This window comes from Armigeres subalbatus, chromosome 2 (genome assembly GCF_024139115.2).
Source record: "Armigeres subalbatus isolate Guangzhou_Male chromosome 2, GZ_Asu_2, whole genome shotgun sequence".
Taxonomy (NCBI): Eukaryota; Metazoa; Arthropoda; class Insecta; order Diptera; family Culicidae; genus Armigeres; species Armigeres subalbatus.
This window is the reverse complement of record NC_085140.1, coordinates 236,627,103-236,643,539: the sequence shown is the minus strand read 5'-3', so window position 1 is coordinate 236,643,539 and position 16,437 is coordinate 236,627,103. Positions and strand designations below refer to the sequence as shown.

General features: G+C 38.2%; 1 protein-coding gene across 1 annotated transcript; it reads right to left on the bottom strand.

The window, feature by feature from the left end:
- Positions 1 to 845: 845 nt before the first annotated feature.
- Positions 846 to 15,958, bottom strand: LOC134211944 (inactive selenide, water dikinase-like protein). The gene is made up of 2 exons (XM_062689355.1): positions 15,183 to 15,958; positions 846 to 1,818 (listed from the first exon to the last, which is right to left on the bottom strand). Exons 1-2 carry the CDS (start codon positions 15,693 to 15,695, stop codon positions 1,135 to 1,137), a joined length of 1,197 nt encoding a protein of 398 aa, XP_062545339.1. The 5' UTR covers positions 15,696 to 15,958; the 3' UTR covers positions 846 to 1,134.
- Positions 15,959 to 16,437: the final 479 nt, after the last annotated feature.

The following is a 16,437-nucleotide window of genomic DNA, read 5'->3' as shown; positions in this document are numbered from 1 at the left end:
TCGTTGCTTTTTACATGGGAAAGATCCATTGATTACGTAACGTAAAATTGTCCATTTTCAACTCCCCCTCCCATTACACTTTTTATATAAAGCATCTGAAAATTTGGTATGGATCGTCACACCTCAGGTAAACCCCCTCCCAACGTATTTAATGGATGTTCCCGTATTCCCGTATAGGATTATTGCCCTAGATCCAATTTCGCTGCGATGTGTAGTTGATGAAAACGAATGATTTATCCATACAATCATTACAATGTTCAATAAACGTTGAAAAACCTATCTGAGAAGTGATACACAGGTCTGAGTCGGTATATATATATAAAAAAAGAAATGATTTTCAATTAGTTTTATTATCTTCATAAACTATCATCTACAAAATGTTTTGCTGCTGTGTGGTGCGCATCGTAATCGTAGTTTGTAGGAAAATATTTTCGAAAGCTTTTCATAAAACGAAAAATTTATATTACTTTTCACCACAGAAAGTTGAAGGTCTTTAGATATCGGTTACAGTTTGATTCGGAAAAATAAAATGTTATTTGATCTTACGCCTACGATGTTTGTTACATTTCTGACCTTTTGTTTGGTCAGACTGGATTATTTCTCTTCAATCTGATACAACACTAAGTCCACAGAAAAAAAACGCAAATTTAGCAGAATGATAAGCTGACTTGAATCACAATCATCACATCTTTTTGTATGGATTTCTACTCTCATAGTTGCTGTATTTCAAGTCGGCTAAAACGTTATCGTTATCAATATCATTGCATGTCGGCTAAAATAGTGTCTGAGCTTAAAAAACTAAAATTATTGAAGGTTCTGACTTGTTTTTATAAGGATAAAAAATGTTTGGATTGTAAGAAGAGTAACTTTACTTCAGAATTGTTGAAATATTACAAACATCTCAACAGATAAACCATTACAACCTATTCAGACTTTGAGCTTCATCACTTAATAAAGTGTATCTTGATATAAAGTCATCTAGATTATTATTCAGTGAATATTGGATGTGTACTTTGATATAATGATACTCTTTATCAAATTATAATGAGCTAATAGTCTGAATAGGCTATTATGGTCGGATTCGTCAAACTGCTCAATAAAAGGAAAGAATGCTTTTCACAAAATGATGAGATCTTACTCTTTAGCGGGAACTTCAATCACTCGTGGTTTGTCAATGATTCGAGCCGTGCGGTTGCCCTTCTCAACAATGCCAATAATCCATGCTTGGCAACCCTCCTGCTTTTCGATGTCCTTACAGTAAGCGGCGGCCTGTTCACGTGGCAAACAAATCAACAAACCTCCGGAGGTTTCTGCCGAGTGGCCCTGCAACAACTGGAACATGTTTCCGCAGGCCTTGGCAACAGCGGCCATCTTGGCGATAACGGGAAGGTTGTGAATTACGAAGGAAACGTCGTTCTTTTGATGTGATGCCAATGTTTGTGCGTGGCCTAGGAGTCCGAATCCAGTGATGTCTGTGGCCCCGTGAGCGTTGTACTTGTGCATCAATCGGGCAGCGATACGGTTCAACCGCGACATGGAATCCATCGCCCGGTGATAAGCTTTGCGAACGTCCTCCTCGGAAACGACAAGCTTGATGCGGTTCCAACGTTCCGATTGATCCAACCATTGGTGCGCGTTGACGGCAACTTGAGTTCCGAGGGCCTTCGTCAGGACCAACACATCACCCACGACGGCGTTGTCCGGAACGATGAATTCATTCTGCTGGCAGATTGTGGTCGCCACTCCACCGATTGTACTCCAGGGGTTGACCACACTCTGCCCTCCGGTGACAGACGTCCCGGCCTCTAGAGCGGAATCCTGAAATAGGAATGGAAGAGAAAGAATGGAATAATGAAGCTGGTATTATAATATGGTTGTTGTTAAGTCTGTTCAAGAAATCACGTGTTTTTTAGAAAACATTCTTGCACTTTTGTAGGCACGCAATTATTCTGCGGTGTTAACATCTGCTTATCACATAGCTGGAGTTTCATTACAATTTTTCCAAGTAATGGAGAACATCTATTTTATAATGTTTTGAACAAATTGGGAAAATTGTATGTTTTTTTAGATATTCAAATTCCTTCGAAAAACAAAATATAGGAAAGTGAGGTAAGATCACCATATAAAAGCTATTCCGAAGCTCTTCTGGATGTGTGACGAATTTGTAAAATAATGAAACAGGTCCGATCCAGGGCCATCGTCTTGTCGTTTAGATATACAACTTTGCTGACACGGAACTCAGGAAGGAGATTTGAATTGGAAAACAAGGCGAATATAATGTAAGTTTATCACAAGGAATCGCGCATTCAACTCTTATTCATCTGGGATCTGGAGGGCGTCACCGCAAACCACCACAGAAACGACTTCGTACAGATAAGTAATTGGTTTGGTGGGAAATAAATTAGGAAAAGGAATTGACATCAGCGCGATTTTTTTTTAAATACTTCGTCTTTTCAAGGGAAAAATATTTATCATATTTTTTGGAAGAATGATGTTTTTAAAGATCATTTGTATGTCTTATTTGTACAATCGTAACCGATAAATTAGCATTAGCATTAGCATTTAGCAGTTCGCACAAATTCGTAGGTGGTACAAGCCAAGACTATTGTACGAGAGTAGCATCACTTTCATCCGTTACCACAGATATTGATTTGGGACTAATCACTAATTCTTAGATGGAAGCAATGTACCCTCCAATAGTCGAGATCTGTCCTGGCCACGTCCTTGTGAATGCTGAGGAAGGGAAAGGATGGACACCTACTTAAGAAAGATGCAGAGAACTCTAAGACCTGTCATATGTGCCACGGGAGGTTTTTGGGATTGTGTGGAAGGTTAGGGGCAGTAGGGGCAATATGAACATACGGGGCAATATGAGCCACCCTAATTTTGAGCTTATTGACAAGTTTTATCATGTGATAGACGAGCTCGGTGGTCTAATGGCTACCGCTTCTGCCTTATAAGCAGGAGGTCATGGGTTCAATTCCAGGCTCGTCCCTTTTCCTACTTTGTATTTCTATCTTAGTTCTTTCTGTGTTTCACGTTCTACCAAAACAATTCCTACTGTTATGAACCTTCCACACTAACAAATCCAAAACCTCCCGTGGCACCTATGAGAGGTCGTAGAGTTCTCTGCATCTTTCTTAAGTAGGTGTCCAACTAACCGTCCTTCCCTTCCTCAGCATTCGCAAGGACGTGGCCAGGACAGATCTCGACTATTGGAGAGTGCATTGCTTCCATCTAAGAGATACTGATTAGTCCCAAATCAATATCTGTGGTAACGGATGAAAGTGATGCTACTCTCATACAATAGTCTTGGCTTGTACCACCTACGAATTTGTGCGAACTGCTTAATGCTAATGCTAATGCTAATTGACAAGTTTTATCATGTGAAAGTTATATGATCTTCAAAAGAATGATCCACATCCCAACTAACATTTAATGTCAATGTAAATGTTATTTCAACTCGTCTATACGGCTTCAAGCTGAATATGTGTGCTATACATATGATCAAGAACTTCTATTCAATGCTTTTACAAGCAAATCTGGCGAATCTATTCAGCTGTTTTTGACGTGCCTGCACAACTACTTTACAGCATGTTACACAATTTTTTCTCAATCTTTATTAAACCATTTAGTAATATAATTCGCTTCAATGGCACTTATTCAGATTTTTTAAATCTGTTAAATAAGTTTTATACAGCCACTGAATTCAATTTGATTAAATATTATTTGAGAGGAGGGTAAATTTCGGAGTTTATTTAATGTTTTTTTGTGAAAACTCAAATATCAATTTTGTTGCTACCTAGATTTGAACTCCTGATCTCTTGATTCAATGGCCGCTGCTCTGTCATCACCGTCACTTTGACATATGTAAATAACAAAGAAAATTATGGATGTGCTTCTTTGCATACCTTATAGGTTGTTTTACTAACGCAATTTCCAGATTAATGCTGTATAAACGTTAGAAAGAGGCCTACACGCTGCCTTCAGCACATAAGCTTAAAAATTATGCTTTCAGCATTATTTCAACCATTATTCAAACATCTGTCAGAATGTTCTGTGGGCTAACTTTTATGCATCATCAATCGCTGAAATTGTTTTTAAGCAACATTTTCTCGATCTGTATAGATGCTACTCTGCTGCTAATCGTTTAACAGTAGCCGTCGACAGCAATATCGCTTCTAAATGGCTTGTTTTCTTACACTATCTGCTAGCATTAATGACAGCGCTTTGTCAGTTGCTATAAGAGCAGGTGTATACCTTTGTAGCTGCATTACAGAAATCAATAGCTCATACACAGCTCCGGCAACAAAAATCAAATGTTAACATTGCGGTTTTGACATTCCATACTGATAAGCTATTAAAATAAGCAGTACATATAAGGTTTATTTAAACGTTGTGTAATCTTCAAAGATACAGAAGTTGCCTAAAAGCTTTGTTAGTTCATTTATAGCGCCATTACGCTATATTGTTAGTGCTATAAAAACAGCGAAATCGTTTTCATTGTGAATGCTACTCACTGTAATATGGGAAGTTGCTAACAAGCAACTTAAATACATACATGAGCTCTTAGACGATCCCCACCAGTGCGTAAATAAAGCCAAAATAGTAAAATAGGTCGTTGGTAAACGGGTTTGGGAAATGTAAACGCAACCTTCGGTGAATAGCGAGTTGGCAAATTTGGCGACCTCCAACCAGCCCCCTGAAACGGCTGTCATCTGCATACAATATGATTGAAGCCGAAAACTTGGTGCTAAACTTGGTGCTAGCTGTCAAGGTGTGGCTTTAAGCACGGAACACAGTGACGCATGCGACAAAATCGCTCGAGGAATGATTTAATTCAAATAAAAAATAGATAAAAAGTATTTTTTAAATTTTGGGCTCGATTTTAGGCTGTTTTTAAAAGAAAAAGCGCAACATCTAAAATATGTTTCATAAATTTATTACAATTATCTCTATAGCTGATTCGTTCATTTCAGATACACATGTTTAGCTATAGCGCAAAAGTTCAGCTCTGTATTTGTCACAATAACAAATACCAAATTATTAATAATAACAAATTTATCAAGTCTGCCTGATACCCATGTCGATATCTAAACAGTTTGATATATGTCTGAGGGAATTTCACAAATATTTGCCATTGTGCTAAAGAGTGGACATTTAATTTCTAATGCATCGTTCTGTTAAAACAATTTTTTTCAAGTAGAAAAAAATAAGACTGCAAACCAATTAACTGATTGATCAGCAGTGATTTATTTTTCCTCCAAACAATAGAACACTATTTTCGTTGGAAACTGAAGCAAAATAAAACAAAAACGCGTGCATCTCCAGCAGTGTTCTGTTCATGCTTGAATTTTGTTTGAATAAATAAAATAATTATTTATTTTGCTGCTCAGAAATGCGGCGTAATTGCAAAGTACATTGATCCGAATTCCATAGTTAAAATAACGCGTTCAATCGCCAAAACATACAAAATTTTAATCTCGTGATTCAATTTGCAGAAAATAGAACAAAGCTGTGCAACAGGCAGTCAGCTAAAACGGTTCAGTTTAATGCAAAATTTTATCCACAATGCGACATCCAGTTCCAGTTGGATCAAATCAAATGTAAAGAAAAAAGGTTCCAATAGTGTTTCATAAAACACCTGTCGATGACACGTACAATGACTAAGTAGATTAAAATTTATCTTAGTTTTGACGCCCACATTATAGTGAGCTAAAGTTTGTAACCAAAGAGTTAATGCGTCTAGATTCAATAGATGAATTGAGTTCGTCACTAAAAAGTGGGTGTGTTGTCTCATCCCTATTAACATTTTGGTTTTATATTGGTTTTATAATACTCTTGTAGAGTAAACTGTGGTCTTCAAGAACGTTATAAAATTAAAAATGTAACTTTGGATATCTTATAGTGGCAGTTCAACAATTATCGAATAACCCTGCTTGCAGACCAAGATTACTTTTGATAGATTTACGTTTTAATGGTTTTGGTGCACCTTTTTTTAAGACTGGGTATTTTTTAATCTTCGAACTGGCACTTTCAAGTTTTGGGTATATGTTCCACTTTGGACCCCTAGAGGAAGTGCTACCCAATATCCACTTATATCTTTCAAATGAGACGTGTGATACAAGCCGAAATCACATAATTTTATATATGAATATGAATATTATTTATGGAAAGGAAGTTTGAAATGGGCATCGGATGTTTATAAATCGCTGAGATTTTCAACTATCTGAAATGCAAATATTCTTCGTTTTGGACAGTGCAACATATTTTGGACCCCCAAATGTACACATTTTGGACACCTTCTTTTAGTCTGTTCAAAATGAATTTTCAATTTGCACAGGTCATTTGAGCTAAAGCAAAGTCTTATCTTTCGATTTACATGCATCAATGAGAAGATTGCAGTAATTTAAATTTGCAATGTCAACATGAACTGATTGTGTTCGTTCTGAGATATTAAATGATGTATGCTTTGAGGCGTAACGCATTGTGCTTGCCTTCTTGAAAAAATCATAAGGGTTGTGTACAAGACACGACCGCCCGACGTAAACTACGTAAAACAGTTTGGTGAAATGAAGAATCTAGTGGCAGTGCAAGAATGCATGTTTGCAGCAGCTCTCACAATACGCGCTCGTTATTCTGCTACGAACGGCAACGTAATTCTGCTACGACGTCGTACTTTGAACAAATTCGTCTCGCCTCAATCTTCGTATGTTTAAAATGGTGTCCATGAGAAGAATCGATTAATTCCCAATAATGCATATTTCGAATCACTAACGACCATTAACGACCCACGCCGTAGGCTGGAATAACAAAACCAAATAAGAATCTTGAAAGAATTAAACTTGACTGCCACTGAAGCCATCCATGCGAAAACATATTTGTAGCATCTCCTCCGACGCGCCCTCGTGATTCTGCTACGGACGCCAGGCAACTTTATGGCGTCTCCAAGCGGTTAATTTGCTCTTTGAAAAAAGTTCGCCTCGCCTCAATCTTCCTTTGTTTAGAACGGAAGCCCTGAGAAGAACCGATTTTTCCAATATCCCATATGTAATAAATAAAATTTGCTCAGCAACTCCGCCGATGCAGCAACAACAACTACTGGACTGCGCGACAGCCATCTGATGTTTCGGCTCTACGCACGCCGTTAATTGCCAGATCCAAAAATGCTGCTTGTAACACGGATGTAAAGATGTACTGCTGTTGCCACGACCGCCACCCCTATCGAACTAAAAATTTTCATCCGCACCACCACAGCCGTTGTCGCTAGGACCGCTTCTGGACGCCTTGGTCCGCTTTCCATGAAATCCAGAATGAAAATGACGCGCGCACGCGAAACATGGGGCTTTTTATACACAGGAAAAACGAAGCAGTGGATCAAAAGGCCCGTACCTTACTGCAATCTGATGTCCGTGTTGGGGATTTATGAACGGAATTGAATTTTTCACCCGATTTGGAAAGAAATAACATTTTCAATAGTTTAACGTTGATAATCAATAGTATCAATAGAATTGGCAAATTGCTGGAGAGTTTCCGAATCTATTGATAAGCAAATCTCGAAAATCCATCGAAAGATAAAGACGCTATTAGCGTTTGAAATCTATCCTAATTTCGTGACGGTCTCGAATTTGGAAATTTCGGTTTTACACCCTGTATCTGAGTCTTCCCCTTAGACGTAGTTTACGCCAAAATTGATTTCATTAACATTTCATTCAAATTTCAAAACACATTTGCAGCAATCTTATTTGCATAAAGACCATGCGGGATTCAGCAGCGGCATTGAGTTTAGTTAAGATATCAAGAAAATGTTAACAGGAGGGTCCAAAATATGTAGGGCTCCAAATCAAGTTGGTTACCCTAATTTTCGGTAGATGAGATAAACCTTGATGTTTATTTTCAATCGGATTCTGATAAACTTATTTCTCGAAGGACCTTAGCCGGCCTTGTAAACATACTGTGAAACAATATAAAATTTCCGGTTCAGGCATCCCTAAATTGTCAAAATCGGATGATAATTGACAGAATTACAATGTATTTATTTAATTCCTCTCAAAATTTGCTTAACCCAGTTAATGTGGTCATGTACAGCATCTTACGAGCGCTAATGGTCGCTTATTTTAAGCTCTGTTAGTGGAATGTCTAGAAGTAATTTGATCAAAAACGGAAAGCAGTACGGGGTTGGACTTTTCTCATACTGTGTATCAAGTGTGATATCACAAAATAAAATTTGAAATAAAAATTGCGTTTATTAGACACTAGAAGGAATGTCTAGCCACGTACTGCTAACCGTTTTTAATAAAATTGCTACTAAAATTTTGAGATAAGTTTTAAAAAACTTTCCGTATGTTTTCCCCGTAAAATCAAATAATCCTTCGACTTCTTCTTCTTCGTGCAACCTTTATTCGCCAATAATGATAAATTCATTAGGATGATAATGATCGCTGCGATGACAAACGATACAAGATAAACGTGAAATAGATTGCACCTTACCAGAACATGTTAAATTGTGGCGGTTATCGAAATTGTTTTGTTTTTTTTTTTTCGGTGATAATTTCGGTTGATTTTGATGATAATTATATTGTGGCAGCTATTACCACATGTAAAATGCTGGATAAATGACGAGAACAGAGCAATATAACTTAGGTTATTAAAATTTTAAATTTTCAGATCGAAAATCATTTTGCGATACATAATTACCCGCGTGAAATGTACGGTACAATATGAACGGAGCTTTAAACATCAATAACAGCACTAGCGCCACAACAACAAACGGTGGCTTCAAGAACTAGGGGTTGGCTCCAACCCGCATTAAAAAATATCTAAAAGCGAACTGGAATCTACCTGAATCAGACGCAAACCACCTTAGTCAAGATTCCTTTTCATCTTGGACACGAGCCAAGTCCATTTCATGTATATATGTATATGTGTTCAACGGTACATTTTATACTGCCTAGCAAACGTAACGGTTCAGCGAGTTCAACCGTCAAAACCTTGTCGCCATCGCCATCTTTTTTCACCGAAAGTTTCTCTGGCCAGTCGGTCGTGGTGAGCAAAAATCATTTTTTTCCGAGCCATCGTTCATAAAAGCCTATAAAAGTTATATACTTGGATCATGGTCGGATTGTAGAAAATCCGACTGGAGGCGTCCACCCTGATACATCGAGGTATACATCATGGTCAGCGGACATCCGGATACATTAAGGTCAGCAACACCAGGCTGCTTTGGAGGCCAGTATGGAGAAAATTTACACGATGCACTTTCACGGCCATTTTGATGAAATTATTGCATGTGCTGGCATCGCTCGGTACGAAGCAGAGCAATTTGTTTTAGCCGAAGCATTGCAAGCGAAGGGTTAAATAATTATTTAACACTCTGCTGCTAAGTTGTTGGAAATGACACAGCTGAATACAATTTACCTAGCAGACAACTGGACAACGGCTAACTAGACAACGGTGGATGGATCGCCGGGTGTCTATCGGGACCCATCCATCAATTTTCCTGGAAAAGGAACGCTCCGCATCTAAGTTGAGGGACCTAGGTTGCATTAGGTGGATGAATTGCCGGATGTCCATCCGGTTCGTCGACCTGATGTATCCAACCATCAGCGAGGAAGCAACAGTTTCCCTTGAGGAGGAATGAGATCCTGCTGAAAATTCATTTTACAACTGAAACGACGGTAAAAGTTGCTCAAAACATCTGGCACGCAGTGAAATAAACGACAAGTGACAAAGAGTCTCACTATGGGAAAATCCGATACAGGTAAGCAGCAGAAGACAGTCGAGATTCTTTCTAGAAGCTAGTCAACCAGATTCCTGAAGGACTAGCTCTAGAATGCTGCCCACAGAATGCTGATAAGGGTTATTTCTGAAATCCAGTCGAGATTCCATTGTGGAATTCAGAATGATTTTTTTTCCTGGAATACAGTACTTCCCGCCTGGAATCCAGAAACAATTTCGGCCAGATTCCAGAAGGAATTCCAACTCGACCCGAGAAGGATTCTGAACTGGATTCCAGGTCTAAATTCTACTATAAACCAGTCGAAATTCCTTTTAAAATCCAGTTGAAATGTCTTTCGGAAGCTAAAAGCAATCCCGATAAAATTCTGGATGCACCTAGACTGGATCCCAGAAATAATCTCGAATGGAAGTCTCCAGAAGGAATCACAACTGGATTCCAAGAAGGGTTCTGGTTCTTTCTGACATCCAGTCGTGACTCTTTTTGGAGTACAGTCCAGATTCCAGCCAAACCCATTTTTCTTCCCGGAAGAATCCATACTGAATTTCTCTTCCTATCTTCCATACAGGATTGGATTTATAATAGACCGCTTTCCACTTTCCCCCCTTCGCAGCAAGACCGCCGAGAACGAGACCTCCAGGGCTATCGATCGGTCATGGAATAATGCAGGGATCTGCTGCCACTTGTCGAATTCATCGCCAATTCCCCGATGCGGTCAAACAATTACCGAAATGAATTTTATTATTTATAAAATAAAGTCAAGCAAAAGTATTAAATTAAAAAATAGAAGTATTCAAATTCGAAAAATGACGTAAACATGTAAAAGAATACTAAGAAGAAGAATCGAGGTACCCATTTCTCAACCATATCTAGTAAAAATCTAGTAGAGCTGTAGTACCCATGTCTAGGAGATATCTCTGCGTCATCTAAGAGAACCGATATGTCAAATCCTTTCCGGTTCAAACGGTTCACTCGTCTAAAATTTGAGGTAGACACCGGTTGAAACGGTTGTTGCATTTGAGGCGGATTTGAGGTCTGACAGGTTCTAGACATCGTAGAAAAAAATCTAGGAGACTCATTTTTTGTCTCAGAGATATCACGGGAGACTTCTAGAAGATCTTTCCGAGCGGGAACCGTTGCCAAACCATCACACGGAAATATAGAGTAACGCATAAATAAAAAATGTGCCGTCTTCTGAAAAAATGTTCGGTTATTCATCATCAAAACCATTGTGATGGAGGTCAGTTTAGTTTGGATTTCAACTGATTGGCGGCGCTAGTGCATATGAAATAACCTGATAGGTTTGATATCTCGAAATCTGGAATTTTAGAATATTGCCGACTTCTACAAAGTTGGTTGGGTGGTCAAAACCATTATGACCAACGCAGGTTTAGATTAAGATATAACCGCTTGGTGGCGCTAGTGTATAAGAAATAACCTACTAGGTTAGATATTTCGAAAACTGACACTTTTAGAATATTGCAATATTCCACAAAGTTGTTCGGGTGGTGAAAACCGTCATGATGCGAGCAAGTTTAGTTTTAAACACAATCGCTTAGCGACGCTAGTGTATAAGAAATAAACTGATAGGTTAAATATCTCAAAATCTGGAATTTTCAGAATATTGCCGTATTTTACAAAGCTACTTGATATAAGACGAGTTCGTACAATTCCATTTAATTCCACCAATTGGTTGTACCTTTGACAGATACTTATTTCGACTTGTCTCGTACTTGACTCGATTCGACTCAACTCGAGCGCCAGCGAGTATTGCGGTTTCAAACTAAACTTCTGGTTTGGACTACCCTTTTAAATCTTACATAATAACCAACCTAACAGATAATTCGGATAACTTTGTAGAAGATGGTCACTTTCTAACTCTAACGGATTTTGAAATATTTAACCTCACAGGTTATTTCTCATACACTAGCGCCGCTAAGCGTATGAATTCAAACTAAACTAGTCTCCATCATAAATGTTATGGCTACCGAACAACTTTGTAGAAGACAAAATCTTTCTAAGTCTTATGGATCTCGAGATATCCACCTCACTAAATTATTGCATATAAGCTAGTGCCACCTAGCAGATGTGTGTCTAGCTAATCTAATAATCACAAAATGCATTACGCACATATTTATATTACAAAAAGTTGGAGCGCGTTCTGAAAGATTTGAAAATAAATAATAACTTTTTCCTGATTTTATTTATTTCCGTGTTTGCCTCAATAGCAACCGGATATTCACCACCGGTGCGAAGCATGATTGCACTTCAACAACCTTGATACTAAGGGAACATCCATAAATTACGTAACGCTTAAAGGGGAACGGGGAATTGCCCGAAGTGTGAAATTATTAAATGTTTCATACAAAAAGTGTGACATAGGGGGAGGGGGATTGAAAATGGCCAATTTTGGCGTTACGTAATTAATGGATCTTCCTAAACAACCGGTGCGAGAACAAGTGCATAAATGAAATATGAACGCATTTCGTTCCTATACTAGACACTCATTTGGATACACATCGGTGGGGATCGTCTTAACCGATAAGCTTTGTTGCTAATTCAGACAGAGCTTTTGTATGACTATATGAAAGCTGCATAAACGATAAAAGATGAAATATATTCGGCACAAACTGACTAGCTGATAGATATTTGGTTAATAGTCGAGTTGAAGTTTAAGGGATTATTTGCGGAGGCTTTTCTTTTATTCAGCATTGGCTGCTTTCATTCAAATATTATACAGCCAAAAGCTAGAAGTTGAAGCTCAACGTAGAACCCGCATTAAAATTCAATTCGAACATGAAAATACACTTGAAAATGTAAATTTCCTCTGCATAGGCAAAATTATTATAAGATTTGAAGTTTATAAATAAGGTTCTTACACAAAACTGTTTAAAATACAGGTCAAAAATGCATCACAATCAAAAGATCTATTATAATTGAATATTGTGCACACATGTTTGTACTGATACAAATCTGAATTTATCACAAAACTTTTTTTTTCAAAACCATGTCTCTATGGGGCAATATGGGCATACCTACAAAGGACATATGTGATTTTGTAAACAAAGATTCAAACGTCGATTTGTCCAATCCGATAGCACTTCTACGCAAACCATCACCACAGAAAGGGAGGGGAAGCCTTCAGCTACCTGTTGGTGGAGTTGGTTTGCGTGGGAGTGCCATCAGATTATACAAATCGACGTTTGAATCTTTGAATAAGTAACCGAGAATTTTCGATTAAAAGTCGTTTTTACGCTATTTTATTTCGAAAGTACGCTGTTTTTAAAAAGGTCGGAAAACACGCGAAAATTGGTTTTCAATGAAGTCGTTTTTACGCGTTTTTGATTCACGCGGCACGTATCCCCCGCGTAAAAACCGACTCCAGTGTAATTTTTTCAAAGCAGTTTACCAGAAAGGTTTAATGTTAACTTCGTAAATTTTTGAAGTCATTTTTGTAATTTGATTGTCATTCAAATCACTTTGTCAGTTTTTATGTTCTTTTGTCATTATGAGCGCTCAAAATCTACCGAAGCAGTTTCTTCGACTCACATGGAACATGTTGCCCAATCACCGTAGAAACTGAATAGGAAGTTTTTTTTTAAAATCAAATATAAGAAAGTATTCTATCCCCGGTTCACAAAAATGACTACACTCAAAAAAATAGACACGCTACTATAAAGTGTTTTGCACTTTGATTTGCCCTACTGGTCAGACATGTGGAAGTCGAGTGCAAAACACTTTCAGTAACTCATCATGCCACCTATTAGTTTCAACAGCAAAACACTTTCGACACAAGTGTTTTATGCTTGAGAAAAAATGTTCTTCGCATTGTATTCTAAATGGCATTGTATTGAAAGTAAGAAGAATTATTTTTGATTTTCAACAGAAAAAGCATTTAATACGAATATTGTTTCTGTTGGAATCAAGAAGAATTATTTTTGATTTGCAACAGAAAGAGCATTGAAAACGAATGTTATTTTCGTTGGATTGCAATGTATTCTAATTCGAATTCATAGTTCTAAATAATATAAAAATCGTGGTTAACAATTTCTTTGAATTTTTATTGCTCATTAGACAAGCCATCTCGCCCGAAATATTTCATATTTTAGATTTAACTTTTGTTTCACTGGAGTTGATTGTAGCACCGCACTCTACCATGTTCTCAAACATTTCTCAAGTTTGAGATGAAAATTTCGCCGGGCTCTTGGGCTCTGTAAAGAGATAGAAAATGTATGTAATGTATGATGATTGTCCTATTTAAGTAAGTTGTACTTACGTTTATGCCAAGCTTTGCTGCTGCCAATATTGACTCTTAGAATCTATTTTTTTATTAGTATTTAATTCCCGCAAATGAAGAAAACTATAGGAAAATATGGATAAATATACATAACAATTTCATATGGATTAAAAGTGTTCAATTCTCCTTACTTTCTGATAGAATAATCCTGTTTTTTAATCACTGAAAATGTGAAGCGCCTTCCATGCTCTTGCAACTGCCGTAACACATGTACTCATTTTTTTTCATAGCCGAACACAGTTTATTAAAGTGTAAAGCACTTCAAATTCTACGGATTTTACTTCGATAGACTGTTTCGTAATTCACTTCGCTACCAAAAACAAAACTATCGAATAGAAAGTGTTTTACACTTCGAAGTCACTGTTTCTGACCAGTAGGGTCAAAACCAAGTGTATTCCACTTTTATAAAATAACCAACACACTTGATGTCGGAGAGTGACTCGAAGTTGAGTTCTCAAGTGTTTTAGCTTTGATCTCAAGGGGTGAAAAAGTTCAAATTGGAGAGATATACTTTTCGAATCCAATAGTGGACCTACAGTGACATTCAAGTGCAAGGATTCTTGAATCGAGCGTTTCGATTATTTTCAGTGTAGTTTATAACTTTTGCAGCAGTTCTTACAAAGTATCATGCCGTCCATTAAGACGTTGAACTGGCTCAAAAGACATCATCTTTACAATTTTGATTTGTAGGATGTCACTCTTGTCTTTGGTATGGTATGCGCTCGTTGAATTACTTTGATTGCCTAAGTGATTGGTTCATCAAGGTTTTTGTTCTGCGTCAATATTATCAAATTCAACGTAAGTTATGTGTGGTAAAAAGTATAAACTGTTCGTGCATTTAGTCCATTTTATTTATTTACAGTCTTTAACTATGTTATTAATCTTACAGACTTAAAAGCCTAAACATGTATTCAGTATTAAGTAGCATAGCATAATAATTGACTATCTGACCATCGAAAATCAGCATAATCTTATAACTTATTAGCAGTTGACAACAACTGTTTACATTATGCTAGTATTTTTGGATAGTGCATTGTTTGATGGATTTAGCGAATACGTAAACGGCCTATTACCCAATTTCAGATCAACAGACTTTTGTTGATACCGGCTTTTCGAAGCCAACACAAAAAGAAAACAATCCAAACATACCTTAAATCCTCGCATAATTAGCGGAATGACCACGTCTCGTTCCTTCTCGGTCATTTTGGTGCTCACGGCCAGCAGCATCAGCATGTTGTCGCACTCGGTCACTCCCATGGCGTACAGATCGCTGAGAACGTTGGCACAGGCGATTTTACCCATCATGTAGGGATCGTCCACAATCGGGTAAAAGAAGTCCGTCGTTTGGACCATGCAAAGGCCACCGTGCCGCAGCGGAATCACCGAACAGTCCAGTCCGATTCCAATCCGCGGCGACGACATGGACAGGTAAGCCGCCTCCGGATCCTGTGTGTAATCCTGCTGCAGCGAGGACACCAACTTTTCAAGCACATCCTTCGGTACTTTACAGCCGCGGCCTTTCAGATCGGCGAAGCGTGTTAATCGGAACGAAGCTTCCAAGTCATGGGCGGTCGGGTCGAAGGCACGCCGCAGTCCCAAACCCGGATTGCCTCCGATCTCCATTTGGGTTGTACCGAGCGAATCGTGATGATAATCACCCATTTCAGCGCAGAACAGTTAATTAATTTAATAATTTCACTGAATCACTCTGATCACGCACACCGCACCGAAATCGGCTTCCACTTTTCTCGTCTTTTTCCGCTTTGGGCGCACTGACGGGGCACACTCAAAATTTACTTCAACCAAGATGGCCGACTTTGATGAGGACTTTTTTCTTTTATGCCTGCGTTTGAATGGAGCGCAAAGCCGAACGAACGAAGAGAACGTAGCGTCTGTTATGTCCAAGCTCTGGCGCGTGTCTGTCAGTGAAGGAAAATCGAAAGTTTGGCTACCCTGCGCTAGCGGTGGCCGCGCTGGCGGAGCAAATCTAGAAATTTCTCCCGCGGCGAAAACGATGCAGCGGAAAGGCTCGTTCACACGCGTCGATTGTCAAAAATGCGCAAAGGGCGGAGCCCGTTCTTGGAGAGTTTGCAGTGCGACCAGATCATATAATATTTTTTTCTGGGTGTAGACAAATTATTGACCTTTCCTGTCAAAAATTGTTATTTGCTCAATCCATTCTTTGGCTTATTTAAGGTCAACTTTCCCAAAGAACCCATATTTTTTGACGCCTTATTTTTAAAATTTAAAACAAAAGTCGAAAAAGTGCTGTTTTTTCGGGTGAATTTTTCAGGCCGCTTAACACGTGCAGCACTTTCGGTTTTTGTTTTCGATTTCAAAAATAGTTAGAGACTTAAAAAAATATGGGTTCTTTGGGAAAGTTGACCTCAAATATTTTTTGATG

What these genes read in the sequence shown, in the direction of transcription:
- LOC134211944 (XM_062689355.1), bottom strand. Translation starts at nt 15,695, where the DNA reads ATGGGTGATTATCATCACGATTCGCTCGGTACAACCCAAATGGAGATC. An exon ending in TAATTATGCGAGGATTTAAG is followed by an intron (nt 1,819 to 15,182) that starts GTATGTTTGGAT and finishes TTCCTATTTCAG; the next exon opens with GATTCCGCTCTAGAGGCCGG.